This window comes from Camellia sinensis, chromosome 10 (assembly GCF_055761805.1).
Source record: "Camellia sinensis isolate YWXY chromosome 10, ASM5576180v1, whole genome shotgun sequence".
In the NCBI taxonomy this organism is placed as follows: Eukaryota; Viridiplantae; Streptophyta; class Magnoliopsida; order Ericales; family Theaceae; genus Camellia; species Camellia sinensis.
The window spans coordinates 17,066,808-17,086,785 of record NC_138970.1 but is presented as its reverse complement, the minus strand read 5'-3'; the positions used below and the strand labels follow the sequence as shown (position 1 = coordinate 17,086,785).

Sequence of the window (19,978 nt, the reverse complement as noted above, 5' to 3'; positions counted from 1 at the left end):
CCTCAGATCGGAAGGAAAACTGCCCCTTGTCTGAAGGACACTGCATGGCAACGGAAAGTTGCTCCATTGTTTGAATGGCACCACAGTGCATTGTAGTCTGTCCTTAGACTGACGAACACAACCAAACTCTTAGATACAGATAAGGCAAAGATGATCAAAACCATTACATGGACATAATCAATTTGGAAGTGTTTGTGGCTGGACTTCAGGATGAAGTTGCCTACGTATCCCAAACATGGGAATCAAGCCTTACGTAGTTCCGGTTAAGGTACACTCGGGTATTGAACCTCTCCTTTTGCGCTCTAACTTTTGCCAAGGCCGCCCTTCTGGGTTTTCAACCTTGCGAGCTATGTTTTTTTTTTCTTTTTTCATTTCTTTTCATTTCTTCTGTTTTTCTTTTTTTCTTTTCTTTTCTTCGTTTTTCATTTTCATTTTTTTTATCTTTGCATTTTTTCCCTTTTTTCTTTTTTCTTGTTCTTTTCTTTGCTCTAACTTTTGCCTAGGTAGCCTTTCCGGGTTTTCGGCCCAGTGAGCCTCTCAAGGGTAAAAGTGTAGCTTTATCTATGTCAAATGGTTTTGAGATCCCGAAGTCATCTGAATCCAGGAGAATGGCTGCTGTTCGCTGGTGATGCAGGAGTCCATCCAATGGGGGGCTGAATTTGCCCCTTTTTGTTGCGGATAGGAACTCAGTTGTTCTTCAGCAATACCTTCTTTTTTCCTCCCTTCTGGGATTTGGCATTCTTGCCAGTCTTCATTGGTTTGCAGGAATGACTCATCTTTCGCTCTTCGAGCACATCTGACATTTTTGCCGCTAGTTCTAGGGGCACTTCTGGTCCAACTTTTCAAGCTTCCTTTTGATCATATCTGATATTCTCGCCCCTGATTCATGGGCTGCTTCTGATCTGGCCACACGGGCCTTACATTGTGGTTGGCCGTTGAACATTCTGAATCTAAGTTCAAGGTTTGAAAGTGAGGGATCGAGTCTCGAGGCTGAGAGCGATCCTAAGCTGCACGTTCTCAAGAGCGATTCCGCACAGGTCTTCACAGGACTGCGCAAAAACATTTTTTGAAAATTTTTAAGAAAGCGACAAATTGCTCGCGCTGAAGACAATGTAGAACCAATCTAGATCAAGCTAAGGTCCTTCTCAATACTCACACTAACAAGCATGATTTCAATTATTAAGGGCTTAGCATGCCTCTCTTTCTCTCAGTTGATCAAATTTTGTAAAACCCTAGGAATTCCTTTCTCTTTGTTTTCACCGCAGTGTTCAAAAAGTTTTGAAAAACTTAGGTCAATGTAATGATTTAAAGGTGTAGAAGAGCAGGTGAGATGGACTGCCGTTTCACTCAAATTTGCTGGCACAACAGGAGCAAGGAAGAAGCAAACACAAGACTGTGAAAATTCACTACTGTTCCATTCATAACTTCTGGCGTAACTGGCTCCAAGACAAAAACAGACTCAAGAGAAAGCAAAAAGACAAACACAAAACAAAACAGTGATGCCCGAGGGAACACCCCCGGAATCACCCGACTCTAACAAAATAGGATTGACTCAATATAACAAGATAGACTCAACAAGATTGACTCGATACAACGAGACTGACTCAACAGGACTGACTCGAAACAACAAGATAGACTCGACAGGACTGACTTGATACAACAAGACAGACTCAACAGGATTGACTCGATACAACGAGACAGAATCAACAGGACTGACTAGATACAACAAGACAGACTCAATACCCAAGTCAGAAAGTACAAAAACCAGCATTCACAAATGCTCAAGACAGTGCGTGCCATACGCCACATTTGGAGTAAATTGAGTGCCGCCTGCTGGTGGTTCATCCCCTAATCACATAACAACACTGGTCCAGAGTACCCGAGGGATATCAGACCCTTCTGAAGCTATGGTTCCAAAACTACTTAGCAAAAGAGAAAACAGACAGCATCTCAGCCTAATTTCACCAGAACCATCATGAGCGAAGCTGAATGATTGCGCTCCCTACAGAATTCTGTCCGAAATTCTGCCCTGTAAACTGATACCCTCAGGTAAAACTGATTCTTCCAAATACTGATGCCCTCAGGCCTGATACCCAGACTTGCAAACTGATACATGCATTCCCTGTAGAGACACACTCTAAAAGCACATAACAAGTAAGTGAGAGCCAAAACACCCCTATGTTGGGAGTAGGGTTTCACTGTCCTATTTTGTCAGGAGCTAGGGTTTCACTACACACGCAGCGGTTTCAAACAACCTATAATCGGGTAAGCAACCTGGCCTAGTTTGGAATCGTCACTATGGATTCCGAATATGCACTAGGTCGAATGGTCAAAAGGGTGCCCCAGTAAAAATCGGGGTTTATGTTCCCATCATGGCAGAGCCCGTAACCGGTCAGCCTTATGGCACGCTTCTCAAAGTGAGCCTCCGGTAAACCGTTCAGGAATAGCAGACGACAAACATTGTGACTTAGGCGTACAAATGCACATGCAATACAAAGAAACACATAAGTGTAGTCAAAACAAGATATCATGAGTTCGAGTCAAGTTCTCTAACTCCCTAGCTGAGTCGCCAGAAACTGTAGACGCGTCCGTGGACCTCATTCTACAGTTCGGACTCAAATAGTCATGGTTCTGAATCTAGTCTCGCAAAGTGCAATGCAAAACCGATAAATCACCAAAGAGTCCAAATTTGGCAAATCATTTTGGAAAACAGATTTTTAAGAAAGAAGTGCCAAACATGGACTGCTTTGCCAAATACAGAGTCGCTACCTAAATATTTTATTTTGGGGGGATTTAGGAAACCCTGACTCGTTGCCTAAGGCCACGTGTCCGTCATCACCAAAGTTGCCTCGGCTCGGGAACTTGGGTATGATTGGGGAAGGTCAGCTATGAGCACCCCCGCTCGCCCGATCAAAGATCGGCCTCTACTAAGCATGATATCTTGTTTTTGAAAAACACATGTGCTCTTATTCCGATTATTTAACCTAGAATTACTATGTGATGCGCACAGCATACAAGTATAGACTGGATTGCCTAAGTTGGAACAAAGCATCGCATATCTGTTTGTTTTGGAAAATGGATTGAGGTTTGCTACTCGCAAGTAGGCTAAAACACGGGTTTCGACGAATTATTCCAATTCAAGCAACCGAACCTTCACCCACAGGCATTTAGGCAGATATATCATATAAGTAGTTAGCCTTATGGCAAGCATGCTTTCATGTTAACACTCACATACATGCAAGATGCTAAAGCATAAACACTCATAGTATACTTCGAGCCAAAACAAAAACTAGTTAGTAATCAATGCATGATCCCAGTTCATATTAAGATGGTTAATGCAATACATGCAAAATGCAACTAAGATAGGCTCGTCTATTCTAAGATGGCAGTAAAATGCTACAACTAACACGTATTCAACTTGGAATTGAAATACAATACAGTTAGTATGATGCGCCGAGTCCGGTGCATGCAAGACATATGAATGATGCAAGCATGCATAGCATAAGGATGCTAATTGAAATATGCCCTAAATCTAACCATCGTAAGCGGTTAAATAAAAGGGAGAAAGAAATGGGGGTTGGAAGACATGAATCACACACACGCACACTTATTATAACATTGCCCTCTCTCGGAGGGTCCGAAAGAATAATACAAATTAACTAACTAACAAGCTAATTAACTATTACAAAATCGTAATTAATTAACAAATTAATTAAACTACTAAAGCCGTAAAGCTGCCTCGGGAAGAGGGTCAAATGCTTGCATGCTCGATTCGCCTCGCTCAGAAATCCGTCGCCAAGCCACATGTTGCCTCTGTTTACACTACTCTGCACCTCTGAAGACTGAACAAGTCCTAAGGCTGCTTCTGGACCACCTTCTGAGCACTGTGGAAGGTCACCGTCCAAGAGGAATAGTCACCGGCCATGGAAAAGTGGTCATCGACCAGTTGTATAGCTCTCGGCCATAAATGAATAGCCGGCCGACACTGAATGTGGTCGGTCGGCAAACTCTTCCTGCAGAATCCTGTTTTGCAGTAACAGAGGGCAAACAGAGCATGGCAATGCATTTTCAAAGCAATGTGTGCACGACCACCCTTCTTATCGTGTTGTGAACTCAAGAGAGGATGGTCCTCGACCCTCGGGCCAGCAATCACGCATTTCCATGCACGATGGCCAAAGAGTCAAGTGTGCAACTCAATATGGAATGAAATGCACAAAACACATAAAGGGCCCCAACCTCTATCATGATTGATCAAGAGGCAAGAGATGCACATACAATGCAATGCAACCTAGGCAAGCAAGCAAGCAAGCATGCAAATAATTCAAGTGTGCAACAAATCTAATGCAACATGAGCATGTTAACATGCAATATGCAATAGGCATACAACCTAAACATGTGGACATGTATAGCATGCAACAACATGCAAAATGAAACAAGCATGCAACAACATGGTAAGATGGACTTACACTAACATGGGTAGCTCTCAAGCATGCCAAAATCAGTGGCCAAAAATGATGGAATCGCACCAAAACTCATGCAAACATGCACAATGCAATGGCCCCATGACTAAGGCACAAAATGTAACTCTCCAAGAGCATGGCAAGGATGAAACATGAGGTACAATGGCATACACTCCAGCTCTGAAATAGCATACAAAATGACTCCAAAATGATGCAACGACTCGTGCAATGCATGTAGGAAGGCTCAAATACCAAAACTAGTGAAGCGCATTACACTAGAGGTATGCAAAGCAGTACACAAATGATGAAACCAACTCCTAACAGACCTCATGCAGTCCCTAAACAGTGGCAAAATGAGCTAAAATGAGGGCTTGACATGCACCAAAATGAAGCTCATGCAAAGGCTCATAAACAAGACATAATGATGCAACTCTCAAACGCATCGAAGGCATGCTAAACATGAGAATATGGCACACATATAAGCTCTGAAATAGCATTCCCTATGATACCAAAACATGCAAACACCTCAAGCAATGCACGCAAGGGGGTTTCAAAACTCAAAGGTAAGCAAGGCTATTACACTACAACCATGCATGGCAAGCACCAATCGACCAAGAGGCCTAAAAACAGAGCTAAGGCAGCCCAAAATATGGACAAAACATGTTTGAAACATGGCCAAAATATGCTAGAATGGAGGGCCAAAACAACATGCAATGTGAGCTAGTAAGCATGGTTTACACTACAAGCTTGTGAAGCAAATGAGGGACCACCAAACCAGCCAAAAATAGATTCATGGCATGCCAAAATATGACTAAAAACCCACTGAAACATAGTCAACACATGCTAGAATGGGGTGCTCCTTTAGTAAGCCAAGACAGGGGTTACTCTACACATGCAAGAAGCAAACAAAAGGGGACCAAACCAGCCATGGACAGAGGCTAGGCAGGTCCTAAGAGTCACCAAAAAGGGCCTAAACCAAGCTTAGGATGCATGCAAATATGGGCTCCTTTGTAAGGCCAAAAATGCAAGTAAACAAGACAATAAGGAGAGGGGATGACCCTCTCCTTCTTAGGACCTCAAAACACCATTTCAGTGGTGAGAAGGCCAATACAAGATGGTCCCGAAGCTCACAAAAAAAGGTACAAAAAGGAGGCCAAACAAGGCCTAAGAGGGGGTAAACAACCCCAAACATAAAAGTGACCTTAAACAAAGATCAAAAGCATGCAAAATCAGAACTTTTATCAGTTATACACTAAGCTCAAAACAGCATGCAAGACAGGCTAAAAGCTTGTGCAAAAATGGGGAATAAAAGAGGGAAAATGAGTGTTACCCTTGTAGCCAAGAACTCCAGCAGCTCTGGACCCAAAAACCAGTCCCTTAGCCTCTAAAAATGGCCTCTAAGATGCTTAAACCGAAGGTGGAAGGGTTAGGGTAAGAATTGTAGTGCAATGGGGCCATGAACCTTACACTTTTGAGCTAAAATGGAGGAGATATAGAGAGAGATATATGTGTATGGAGCCTTGGCCAAAAATCTGAACCTTTGCTAATGAGGGAGAGGGTTTCTCTTATAGAAGAACAAAGGTCTAAGCTTCTCTTAGAAACTTGAGCAAAAGGGCCAAGCTTCTCTTAGAAGCTAAAGCAAAAAGGGTCAAGCTTCTTGAGGAAGCTAGAGCAAAGGGGTCAAGCTTCCTCAAGAAGCTAAGAAAGGTTCAAGCTTCTTGGAGAAGCTAGGTAAAGGTTCAAAAGGGTCAAGCCTCCCCCAAGAAGCTAAACCAAAGGTTCAAAAAGGTCAAGCCTCCCACAAGAAGCTAAACTAAAAGTTCAGAAGGGTCAAGCCGGCCGACCAAAAATAATGCCGACCGGCCAACACCTTTGGCCGGTAGCAAGAAAACAGGGCCGGTGGCCTCAGGCCATGTCCGGTGAGGTGTGGGGATGGCCAACAAGCCATTTCCTGCCCTTAGAAGCAATCACACAAGTGTTTGGTCTACAACCAAGCACAAAACAAACAAGTTGAGAGGTCTCGAGGCAAGGCGCGCGGCCGAAACCTCCAAGAACTTAAGACGAACACGAACATGGATAATCACCGAGTGTTCAAACGGTGACGTCTAAGTCTTGAGGACGGTCAAAAATAGGGTGTCTACAACCTCTGATGTTCGGCCTTTACTTGCTGACAAGTAAGGCACTTAGACACAAAAACTGCCACATCCTCTTCATACCCCGCCACCAAAACTGGCGACCTAAATATCGATACATCTTAGTGTCTCCCGGATGCACCGTAAGGCGTGCATGGTGAAATTCTCAGAGTACTTTCTCTCGGCAAGACTCCGGCACAAACAAACGGTCTCGGTATCTCACACTCAGGTCGGGATACACCGTTAAACCCTTCTCAACCTTCCCACCGGAGATCTTCTCCCGGAGGGATTCTACCTCAAGGTCACCTCTCTGTGCCTCTAACACTCGGGTCACAAGCGTAGGCTGCGCAACTACAAAAAACAAGGTTGCAGCCTCGACAGATTCGCTTAGAAGCAAATCAAACTCGCTAAGTGCACCCAATATCTCCCACTCTCAGATAGCTATACAAGCTACAACACTAATGGATTTCCTGCTAAGGGCATCGGCCACAACATTGGCCTTTCCCGGATGGTAATGCAACTCGAAGTCGTAATCCTCAATAAATTCCATCCACCTCCTCTGCCTCAAATTCAAGTCTTTCTGTGTAAACAGATACTTCAGACTCCTATGATCTGAGAACACCTCGAATCTCTCACCATATAGAGAATGCCTTCAAATCTTCAAGGCAAAAATCACAGCTGCTAACTCTAGGTCATGGGTAGGGTAATTCCTCTCGTGTATTTTCAACTGACGTGAGCCATAGGCTACCACTTTCACCTCTTGCATCAACACACAACCCAAACCCTCTCGTGAAGCATCACAATAAACTGCATAACCCAAACCTCTCTCCAGAATAATCAACACCGGAGCGGTGGTAAGTCTAATATTTAACTCTTGGAACGACTTTTCACAAGTCTCACTCTATACAAACTTGACCCCTTTCCGCGTCAATCTAGTCAAAGGCGAAGCTAGCCTGGAGAAATCTTTCACAAACCGGCGGTAATACCCAGCTAATCCCAGAAAACTACGAATCTCAAAAACACTCTTAGGCTGTGCCCAATCCTGCACTGCCTCTATCTTGGATGTATCAACAGACACCCCTTCTCCGGAGACTACATGGCCTAAGAATTTCACCTCTCTTAGCCAGAACTCACACTTCCCAAACTTGGCATACAGCTTATGGGCTCTAAGCAACTCAAGCACCACTCTCAAGTGTTCCTCGTGCTCCTCCTCCGAAGGTGAATAAATCAAGATGTCGTCTACGAAAACGATACAAAACGATCTAAGAATTCCCGGAATATCCGGTTCATCAAGTCCATAAACACTGCCGGTGCATTGGTGAGCCCAAAAGGCATCACCAGAAACTCATAGTGGCCATACCGCGAACGGAATGCCGTCTTCGAGATATCTTCCTCCTTGACCCTCAACTGATGGTAACCCGATCTCAAGTCTATCTTAGAGAAACAACGGGACCCTTTCAACTGGTCAAACAAATCATCAATACGAGGCATAGGGTACTTGTTCTTAACCGTAGCCCGATTCAATTTTTGGTAGTTGATACAAAGTCTCAAAGTCCCATATTTCTTTTTTAGCAAAGAGGGCCAGTGTTCCCCACGGCGAAGTACTAGGGCGGATGAACCCCTTATCTAGTAATTCCTGGAGTTGAATCTTCAACTCAATCAGCTCGGTCGGGCAAAACGATATGGTGCCATAGAAATCGGCGCCGTGCCGGGCACTAAATCAATAGAGAATTCTACCTCTCGATGTGGTGGCAAACTAATAAGATCCTCGGGAAAGACGTTCGAGTACTCACAAACCACTCTAGGTAACTCAATATGGATCTCATCACACTCATTACTCATAAAGCTAGCGAGAAGACCACTAAGCTCACTCCGCCCTCGCAGATCATACACTGGTGGCAAAACACTACCAACCCGATCCCCGAAGAAATGGAAACAATCCTTGCTCAAGGTACACACGGTAACCTTCTGGCGATAACAATCAATAACAGCCCGGTATGACAATAACCAGTCCATACCCAAAACACATCAAAACCCGACATAGCCATAACCACAAAAGAAAATGGAAGCCAACGATCAGCAACGTCTATATCACAACCTCTACACCCCTGCTTCAAAATCAACTCACCCCCAACAGGTGATACAACACAAATAGGAGATGCTAACTGCGCCAACTCCAACCCCAAAATAGAAGCAAATGCAGCAGATATAAAGGAATGGGATGCACCCGTATCAATCAACACATTGGCAACCGAGTTGCAAAACAAAAAGGTACCTCTTACAACAGATGTAGCCGGTACAAGATCCTGCGCGGTAACAGCATACACACGCCTAGAAGGTCTCTGATCTACCTGCTCACCCCTAGGAGCAAAAGACTGCTGCACAAACTGAGACGATGACGCCCCCTGATTGGCCCTCGAGGCCTGAACAGACTGTGCTGGCTGAAAACCCTGCGTCTGCCTCGAACTAGACATACTCGATGTGCCACTCAACTGCGGGCAGAACCTCTTCAGGTGCCCCACCTGACCACACTGGTAACAAGAGAGCGGCTGGCCTCTGCCCTGACTCTGGCTCTGAGGACGAGCCGAAGATGAAACTACTCTCTGACCTCCTTTCCTCTGCGGGCAAGCTGGAGATTTATGGCCCAGCTGACCACATTTGTAACAAGTAACGTCTCCCTGACTGCCTCTCCCAGAGCCTGAACTCGACACTGGAAAAGGAGATCTAGCAAAAGCACCCTAGGACTGCTGAGGGTTAGAACCCCTCTGCCTCCTACCATCCCTCTGGCCATCCTGACTCCTCTTGGAGCCCCTCAACCTCTCCTCCTCTTCGTGCATAATAATTTCCATATGGGCCGCAGCATCCACAAGGCGCCTATACTCTCGAGTCATGGGTCCAGCAACCCTAACTTTGAGTCCGTGTCTCAACTTCCTCTTGAACTCAAGACAACGGCGTTCCTCAGACGCTACAAGCTCAGGTGCAAACTTGGATAAACTGGTAAATGCGGCCTCAAACTCGGCCACTGATGAACTCAGCTGCTTAAGCTGACAGAACTGATCTCTTAACTTCTTCCTGACAGCGGGAGACAAAAACTTCTCCTGGAAGGCGTCAACGAAAGCCCCCCAAGTCCCGCCAATACGGCCTCGAACAAACTTCTACCACTGACCCGCGTCTCCCTTCAGCTGAAAGGACGCCAAGGTCACCTTCAAAGCCCCGTCTTCAATGCCGAGCATCTCAAACGTCTTAGTCATCTGCTCAAGCCACTCATCAGCCTTCAGTGGCTCTTTGGGATCGCCAACAAACTCGTCCGGATTAGACCAGAAGAACTCCCTCTTCAGAAAGGAAGGCCCTACCTCAACTACATGGGCCTGGGCTTGATTCTCAGCCTTGAGAATGCCCATAGATTCCCTCAATGCTCCTGCCATCTCGCGGGCTAAGGCGCCCATGGCCTGTTGACCAACTGGCTCGACCATATTGGTCTGACCAACACCCTCCTACTGCGCCGGAATCTCATCTGGTATAGGCACCTCCTGCCTCCTAGGCCTACCTTGCCTACCACCCCGTCCTCGTCCTGACATCCTAATAAAGGTAATGAAGAACATTAGCACATTCACAAATGTGCCGAAGCTATAACACTCGCGTCCTAATACATGGACAACAATAATTTACTCTACGTAAGCACATAATCACATAAGCACTTACGAATTTCATTTCCGGATAATGACAGTCTAATGAAGTTGCTAGAGTTATGATTAGAAACAGCATTGATCAAGTGTTTTTCCAACAAGACTTCCAGGAACCCAAGGATCTAATCAACATCCTAAAAACTAAATCCCATACCCAAGTAGTCACATAAGCATGTTATCAGATAAACACGTAATATCACACATAAGTCTCTAGCAAGCGAGACAAACCCATTGTGGTACTAACCACTTCTCGCGTACCCAAAGTATTCGAACCCGGTAAGCTCTGATACCAAGTTGTAACGCCCTCAAAATAATACATATAAACTCACATTCTTGACATGCATAGACATAAGGGAATGAAGCATATTTCTATTTATCAGAGTATTCATTACAAAAGTATTACATGTTGACAACAAAAGTAAATGTCCTATGGGCTTATAACCTTCCAAGCCAACACTTGGTTACAAAAAGAGAGTACTAACTCATACACATTAAGCCTTCGGCTTGAATTTATATGTAATATCAAAATAACTAAACAACCCAAAGAGTCTTCAACTCCCAAAACCTTCCAAGCTATGTCCTTGGAGGTGGCATATCACCTGAACCTGAAAACGATGTCCCATATAGGGTGAGCCACAGCCCAGTAGAGATATACTAAACCAAATATGAGCAATGTCTAAAACAATGGCATTTGATAGATGGTTAACACTTATAAACCAATTTAAATCACAATATAGTTCCATGACAGTTAAGTCCATGTTTCATTTCACTTTCCATTACTTATACAATTTCGATTCATAAACATGGCTCAGAACCTAGCCAAACAATTCAATGAGATTATAGCTCATATCAAAACACTTCCACAACACTTCCATACTCCAATAAGTACACATATTTGTTGTACTAATGTCATGTTAAAACACTTCCATACTTCACAATAGATACACATATTTGCTGTATCGATGGAGTTCATCCCCTATCTTTTCTCAAATAATATCCGGTTTGGGAGTCCATCCCCTATCTCCTCCCAAATCGTGGAGTACATCCCCTATTTCCTCCCACACAAGACAATGTATATAAACAATTATCATATACAATGATCAATCAATACACATATTTGATGTATTATTCCAACCGTCATATTCAATGACATAACATGTTCGATTAGTTTCAGTTTTCCCTAATCAACATACAGTGTCTATAACAATCAAGACTATCCTCTACCGATAGCCCAAAGCAGTTATTTCTAAACAGATAATAAATGCATCAACAGATATAATATCAACATTTTCATAGGTGAGTGATTAATTAATCCAACTACACCATTCAATCTCATAATTTCCCAATTTCATTATCCACAACTCAATTTCACATTTCTCCAAATTAATTATTCAAATTAATTATTCAATACAATTAGGGCATTTTTTTTATTTTTTCCCAACAATAGCCCTAAGGCTCATTTTCTACCCATAATTTATAAACAACCTCCATTTCAAGTCTATAACACAAATTTGACTCAAACATGGAAAACCCCTCTTTTATAAATTACAAATCAACTCTAACTTTTCCAAAATTACCAAGCCACACCAACTAATCAAAATGACCAAAGCTTATGTCAAAACTCATAAGATGGAGTAGGGTTTCCCTACCTCGAAATTAGAAGCCCAAAGGAGAAGATGGTGAAAATCCAAAGTGCTCAAAATTCACAACTCTTTAGATTAAAGTGAAGCCCTCGCGACCCTCTATCTTTCTTACAAAGAGATTAGGGTAGAAGATCACTAAAATTAGATGAAACCCTAGAGAGAAAATATATGTAGAGAGAGAGTGCCGAATCTAGGGTTTGAGATGAAAAGTGTATTCAAAAAGTGAAGAAGAAGCTGCTGTTGTGTGCTGAAATAACAGAGGCTCGCTTGAGCGAAGAAGTGGTTGCTCGAGCGACCAGACACAAAGGACCCTCGCTCGAGCGTAGAAAGCCTCGCTCAAGCCAACAATACGAAGCTTCAGGTCTGCAACCCAGAAGCACGCTCGAGCGACAGAATGCTCACTCGCGCGAAGAAACCCAAAACATACAGCTCGCTTGCTCGAGCGAAGGAAAGCTCGCTCGAGCTAAGAATTATAACTCTCAGTTCCAAACCCAGACGCAGACGCACGCTCGAGCGAAGGAGCTAAAACACAGAGCTCGCTCGAGCGAAGAACCAAAATTCTGGGCAACAACCATTTGCTCCCAATCACCCCCAACCTGTAACAGTCCTGCCCAAAACATCCTATAACTCAACTGCAAAGTATTGAAGGATGGAAACAAGATATAATAACAACCAACATCACGAAACCCAAGTTCGGAATACGATAATCAATGGAGGGAAAACCGGGATCGCTATATATGGCAAATTTATGATACAACTTTATGATATAAATTTCGGTAGTGCTAGATGCATCAATTAGTGTACTAACTAGTGTACCAACACTAGTTATGACATTACGTGGATGTTTGGGAAGTGAGTTTTTATGTAGGTTTTTTTAATTGTAGAATATTATTGGATAAAAAAATTTTGGTATTTGGAAAGATAGTTAGGTTTTTTTATAGTTGGATGTGATATTTGTGAGAAAAAAAGTAAAATAATTATGAAATTAGATGTGATATTTTGTTTGAATTTATTTTTTTTAAATTTTACAAAAAATTTATCTTCTAGGTAAAAAAAAAAAAAAAAAAACCCAACACACAAACTTTCCAAACAACATCTGCTATTTAACTCACTCGTTAATCATATTACAAATCTTAAAAACTTTTTAAATTATATAAATTTAGGAAGAAGAAGAGACCGTGAAGATGATCGAGATTGGGACAGGTTGATTCATGGAGTAATAATACCGTTGATGGCCGTTACAGAGTTCAAACCACTTGCTTCGTTGCATTTATGTTATCTATGCAATCATTTTCTAGGCTCTCAATTGCTTTGAGACATGGTAGAGACTTTACAATATATCCCCTTTTGAGGTCTATTCGAACTCTTGCACTTACACTATGCAATCTCAAGCTTCAATGGGAATTTCAATCCTATCTATATCACTCAGCAAATCAATTCCGAACTGCCGAATTATCGATACCCAAAATGGATAGTTACATATATCAAAGCGTGAAACAGACAAATTGGATGATCACGAAGCTATGCAGAGAGGGTCAAATTGTCGAAGCACGAAAATTGTTTGATAAAATGCCCGATCCAGATGTGATTGCGTGGACGAGTGTTATCTCGGCTTATATACATCGCGGAATGATTAGAGAAGCAAGGAATTTGTTTGATAGAGTGGACGCTAAGAAAAATGTCGTCACTTGGACTGCTATGGTTAGTGGGTACATACGAATGAATCAGATTTCAGAGGCAGAGAAGCTATTTAATGAGATGCCTCACAAGAATTTGGTTTCTTGGAACACTATGATTAATGGGTATTTGCAAAGTAATCTAATAGATTCAGCATTGAGTCTATTTGAGAAAATGCCTGAGAGGAATTTGGTTTCTTGGAATGCAGTTATAACGGCGTTGGGTCGATGTGGGAGAATTGAGGAGGCTAGGAAGCTTTTTGATTATATGCCCAAAAGAAATGTGATTTCTTGGACTGCGATCATTGATGGTTTGTCAAAAAATGGGAGGATTGACGAAGCTCGGGTGCTTTTTGACACAATGCCAGAAAGAAATGTGGTTTCACGGAATATTATGATTACAGGATATGCAAAGAATTTAAGGTTGGAAGAAGCACTTGAATTGTTTGAGAGGATGCCGGAGAGGGATATTCCTTCGTGGAATGCAATGATCACAGGGTTTATCCAAAATGGGAATTTAAAGAAGGCGGATAAGTTATTCAATGAAATGCCCGATAAGAATGTCATCTCTTGGACAACCATGATTACTGGGTACATCCAACATGGTCAAAGTGAAGAGGCGTTAAGAATTTTCTCAAGAATGCTGGCGGCCAATGGCGTAAAGCCAAATCAGGGAACTTTCATAAGTGTTTTGGCTGCTTGTAGTAATTTTGCTGGTCTTAGCGAAGGACATCAAATTCACCAGGTAATTTGCAAGACAGTACATCAAAATGGTGCATTCGTGATATCAGCACTTGTAAATATGTACTCGAAGTGTGGAGAATTAAGTACAGCTAGGAAAATGTTCGATGATGGATTTGCAGGCCAGAGAGATTTGATCTCATGGAATGGAATGATCGCAGCCTATGCTCACCATGGATGTGGCGGTGAGGCAATCAGCCTTTTCAAAGAAATGCAGAACTTAGGAATCAAACCCAATGATGTTACATACGTGGGGTTGCTTGCAGCGTGCAGCCATGCTGGTTTGGTGGACGAGGGATTGAAGTACTTTGACGAGCTCATAAAAGACAAATCAATACAAGTGCGACAAGATCACTATTCATGCTTGGTTGGTCTTTGTGGTCGAGCGGGGAGGGTCAAGGAGGCTTTTGATTTTATTCAGCGGCTTCCAATTGAGCCTTCTGGTTCTGTTTGGGGGGCTTTTCTTGCTGGATGTAATGTTCACGGGAACACAAATATGGGGAAATTGGCTGCGAAAAGACTTTTGGAATTAGAGCCAGAAAATGCAGGTACTTATATGTTGCTGTCTAACATATATGCTTCAAGTGGGAAATGGAGAGAAGCTGCAAGACTTAGGTTGAAAATGAAGGACAAGGGGTTGAAGAAGCAGCCAGGTTGTAGCTGGATTGATGTCGGAAACAAGGTTCATGTGTTTGTAGTTGGTGATAAATCACATAGCGAAGCTAATCTTATTTATTCTTTAATTCATGATCTTCATGTGAAAATGAAGAAGGTTGGGTATGTATCAGACAATGATTTTACAATGGAAGAGGGTTTTCTGGTTACATAAATTTTTGATACATGCAATGTATTGGATTCGGTGATAAAAGAGCAACTATTGTGGCAGGTGAATTGATTTTTTCAATAGAATGAAATTGTTTGAACTGATACACTGATGAGTAAGGATGAGCATCGAACTCAGAAGCAATTGATCTTGCTTTTTCAGGCAACATAAGCTGGTAATGGTGGGATATCAGTTTTCATTTCAAGCAGATGTAGGTGAAGAAGTGGATTGAATGAGACAAAGCGGGTTAGGGTGACTGCCATTTATGTATCTTTTGAGGTCATGATTGAGCTCACCATAAAAGAATGCTATTATGATCAAGTTTGACTGGTAATGGGTGATTGAAATTAGCGGTAGATGGAGCATAAGGAGAGTAACATTAGAAGAGAATGTCCTTGGAGCTAGTGTGTGATGAGAGAATATGTTAGTAGACCAGAGAATCATTGTGGCTTGCGTATATGGTGTTCTTGACCAATGAAGCCATGCAAAAGGGGAGGGATGGGGCCAACCTTGTCTCTTGTCCAGCAGTCCAAGGTGAGTTAAATTAGCTTCTCTTGTGACTATTGCTTTCATTGGTATGGGGGCACCTTAGCTCAACTTGTCAAGAATTGAATGAAGTTCATATTTCCTTGAATAAAAATTGTCAAGGATTCATGTATTTTGGATTTGAAAATGTGACATTAAATTTGAGAACAGTATCCAACAATCTGCAATTTTCTGTGTATTTGGGAAAGATGTCATTGTCACAAACCTAGATATTAGTGTTACACGCGTATCTCTCATGGGGCTTCATAGGCAAAGTGAGATTCAATTGCTTTGTCTGTAGATATCATTAGCTCTACCATGTTTGATACATGTTGCACTTAATACAAGGCCTTCATTATAATTGTATTGTAAGAAATGAATTAAGTAAAACCAAGCAAGTTATTGCTATTGAAATCTACAAATTTGAAATGTATTAGTTTTTGTCATTTTCTAATCTATGAGATATTATATAAACTACTAATACAAATGGATAATAGTGATGGGATTTTTTGGTCTTTGAAATAGGTACTTTGATGGTGAAATAAAATAAAAAGAAAAGAAAAAGCAATGAAAAAGTGTGGAAATCACGGTGGCTGCAACTTTATAACATGTCCATCTCAATATGCTGGTTGGGGCTACACACCCACATGATGACTGGTTTTTTTATTTTAATCTTTACTAGGATTATTAGCCATAGTCCCTTTCTCATCATTTGCTTTCCTTTTCCTTTTTTCTTGTATTTTTGCTGATGAAATTGGACAGTCTTTGTTGCAAGCAAGTGAAAAGTTCTTTTTTTTATTATTTTTTTAGGAAGAAGACAATTTATGTAATTAAAATAAAATTTCAACTTTCTTTTATCATATGCCACGCTCGAAGGAGTGTGCAAGTCCCATAGAGTGATCAAGACCAGCTTGGATATTTTTGCCGTCCAAAACACATTCTTAATATGGGATCTCTCATATATTTAAAAAAAAAAAATTATAATTAAAAGATTATGTATTTAAAAAAAAATAATATTTAACCATGTTTAGGAAAAAATTACTTCTATATATAATTATTAAAATTTACAATTAAAAAAATAACAATAATTCAAGTTGAAATACTGAATAAAAAGTGAACAACTCGTATTTTTAATTACAAATTTGTCAATCAAACATGTATAATTTAACTTATTGATTAAATCATTTTTAATCAATAAACGAATACACACTAGACTAAAAGATAAGTTCTATAGAACGACTACTAGACCAGCGATGTTGTATAAGATGGAGTGTTGGGTAACCAAGAAACAACATATAATAAGATAAGTGTGGCTGAGATGAGGATGTTAAGGTGAATGTGTGGCAAGACTAGACAAGACAAGACAAAATTAAGAATGAGGGTATTCGAGAATGGGTAGGAATAGCACCGATAGAAGATAAGTTGAGAGAGAATCGATTGAGATGGTTTGGTTATATTCAACGAAGACCAACAGAGGCAATAGTGAAGAGATGCGATACTGTAATGCTAGATGAAAGTGTTAGGCACTACAGGTAATATGAGCTTTGACGACGTTTATTTAACGACGTTTTATTAAACGCCATATTTTATAATATTTAACGACGTTTTTTTAAACGTCGCTTTTAAAAAAATTGAAAAGACACTGTTTCAATAACCGAAGGCGTTTAAAAATGCCTTCGAATGTCCTATCTCTCTCTCTCTCTCTCTCTTAAATGGGCGAGTTGGTGAATATCAAATATAATACATTTTGTAGCCCTAATCTCTTACTCACTCAGTCAGTTTCTCGTTCGCTCTCTCTCTCTCTCTCTAAACCCCCTCAACAGGTCAATTCATGTCTCGCTGTAGCCCTAATCGAAGTTCTCTCTCTCGATTTCAATTTTGAAATCTATGTTTCAGTGATTCTCTCTCTCAATTTCGAAGCTTATTTTGAATCTGAGAATAATTGTCGAAGCCTTTGTAAACCCTTATTTTGAATCCTCACGCCTTCAAATCTCGCCTCTCTCTCAACCCTTTCTAAACCCTTATCATTCTTACAGATTCATCTTTGAGATTCAGAGCGATTTCGATTTCGAAGCTCCATCGCCACCACCATCTGCACCGGCTCGATTCAATTTCATCTGAATCTCCGATTTTGATTTCGATTTCGAAGCTCCACCTCCACCACCATCTGCACCAGCGAGGTATCGATTTCTTTCTCTCTCTGTCTCTGTCTCTGTCTCTCTCTCTCAAGTTTTTCCTTTCCGTCTCTCTCGATTTGGTTATTGAAATTGAAATTGAAATTGTAAGCAAGAAACTACAAGTTGATTTATGTCTGAACACATCCTTTTCTTCACTCTCTGCTTCGTTGAATTAGATTTAAGTCTTTTCTTCAAGTCCACGTATGTGTGTGTGTGTGTGTGTGTGTGTGTGTGTGTGAGAGAGAGAGAGAGAGAGAGAGAGAGAGAGAGAGAGAGGAGGAGGAAGAGTTGATTTGTGTCTGAACACATCCTTTTCTGATCTGTGATGTTGAAAAAGTTGAAAGATCTCTGAATATACACTTACCCATTTACAATCCCATATATACATTTACTTTCCTTTTTCTAGATTCTCTTTAGCTTGAGGTATAGATCTCCAATCTCTTCACTTTCTCTACCTTCAAATCTTGTGTGTATGTATATTTGGATTTATTTGTGCATGTTACATGTTTGTTTATATGCCAAGGTCAAGTTGAAGTTCTTCCTTTCTTGTTCTCTGTTAGATTTCTATTTTTTGCCCATTTTTTCCCTGGGTTTTGGAGTGATAAATTTTGGACAAGTTTTTTTTTTTTTTTTTTTTTCCTTGATTTCTAAGTTGGGTTTTATTTATTTTTATTTTTATTTTTTTGGGTAAATTTTTTTTATTTTTTAAAAAATTCGTTTTTGTGATTCTTGCAGACCTCTATAGAAGCTTATATTATCCCAGAATGGTATATCCTCACAAGAGCCACCAAATGTGCACATTTTCTAAATTTGAAGTAACTAACTTACAAAACATGCATGATTGATTTCCTTGTGATATACAGATACCTATTAAAGCTCCTGGAAGAGCTCGTGGTGAACTAGAAGTTACTTATTTGGATGAAGAATTGCGATGTTGATGTACTGAAGGTGCTAGATAATTTCTACTGGTGCTGTTGTTTTGTTTTTTGGGTATGTGTGGTGCAATTGGGACATGGGTGTTATTTATTTTCGGTTGGACAACGTTTCTTTGCTTACCGTGAATTATGTTTGTTCATTAAATTTTAAATTTTATATTTATTTATATTTTTTGTGTTTTTCCTTATGACAGAGTATCAAGAGGTGACAAAGGGAACTTAATCATCTTGAAAATGATTGATCCATCTTTCAGAGTCCCAGTTCCAGCCTGATGCACTCAAAAGTGCTGCCTTATGAGAATAGATGGTGTACTTCTTCCACATATACTCTCTGCATAGTTGCTCCTTCATTTCCTTGTATATTGTGCAAGTCTCTCGTATAAGGGAAATCTAAAAACTTACATAGCTGCTTTTTTTTTTTTTTTTTTCCCTTTTCTTTTATTCTTATTTAATCATAAGTAAAATTTTGTTGTTATATGTCTTTCGAGTTTTGTAAGGACTATCCAATATATAAAACCAAAGCGAGTTTGGTACCCATTCCTCAATGCAGCTCTGTATTATATGTGTGAATTCAGATTAATGCAAATATTAAATTTTTTTCATTATGTAGGCATCTCAGTTAAATCCCTTAAATTCTCATTTTCATTCAAGAAAGAACTTTAGCTTTTTGGGCATCGCATTAACCATCTCATTTTCATTAATTTTTTTTCATGGCATCCCAGTTCCAACTCTGTGTTCTTTTTAGATTGCTCTTCTCTGTTTTGAGTTTCTCTGCGATGTAGAATTAGTGAACTCAGGCGCTGTTTGGGAAACACAGGTTAAGGCTATTATAGCCTCATTAGGATATAAGCCAAAAAAACGTGAACAGTAGGCGGAGGTGCAAAATTAAAAAAAAAAAAAAAAAAAAAGACTGCAGCTCGGGACAGTGTAGGCACAGGCTACACAGTTGACAGATTGTAAAATCAATTGTAAAATTACAATTTCACGCCTTTATATCAATTTAAAAAATTATAATCTTAAGGACAAATTTGTCATTTTAACTTCAAATATCATTTCAACACATTTTTCAATACAACAACTCAAATAAAAATCTATCTCATCTTCTCAAACACAAAAACTAAAATAGCCTACTAAAATAGTCAAAAAGCCAAAAAGCCTCTAAAATAGTCACTTTCCAAAC

General features: G+C 40.7%; 1 protein-coding gene across 2 annotated transcripts; it reads left to right on the top strand.

Annotated features, from left to right (window-relative positions):
• Nucleotides 1-13,056: 13,056 nt before the first annotated feature.
• LOC114271955 (uncharacterized) lies at nt 13,057-19,333 on the top strand. Of its 2 annotated transcripts, XM_082890913.1 has the most exons (3): nt 13,057-15,695; nt 18,727-18,811; nt 18,993-19,333. In XM_082890913.1, the coding sequence occupies exon 1, from the start codon at nt 13,194-13,196 to the stop codon at nt 15,165-15,167; it is 1,974 nt and encodes a 657-aa protein (XP_082747039.1). In that variant the 5' UTR covers nt 13,057-13,193; the 3' UTR covers nt 15,168-15,695; nt 18,727-18,811; nt 18,993-19,333. The 2 variants fall into 2 exon arrangements, with proteins under 2 accessions (XP_082747039.1, XP_028069431.2); XM_028213630.2 differs by lacking the exons at nt 18,727-18,811; nt 18,993-19,333 and adding an exon at nt 16,212-16,649.
• Nucleotides 19,334-19,978: the final 645 nt, after the last annotated feature.

Coding starts and splice junctions, on each gene's coding strand:
- LOC114271955 (XM_082890913.1), top strand. CDS start 13,194: ATGTTATCTATGCAATCATTTTCTAGGCTCTCAATTGCTTTGAGACAT.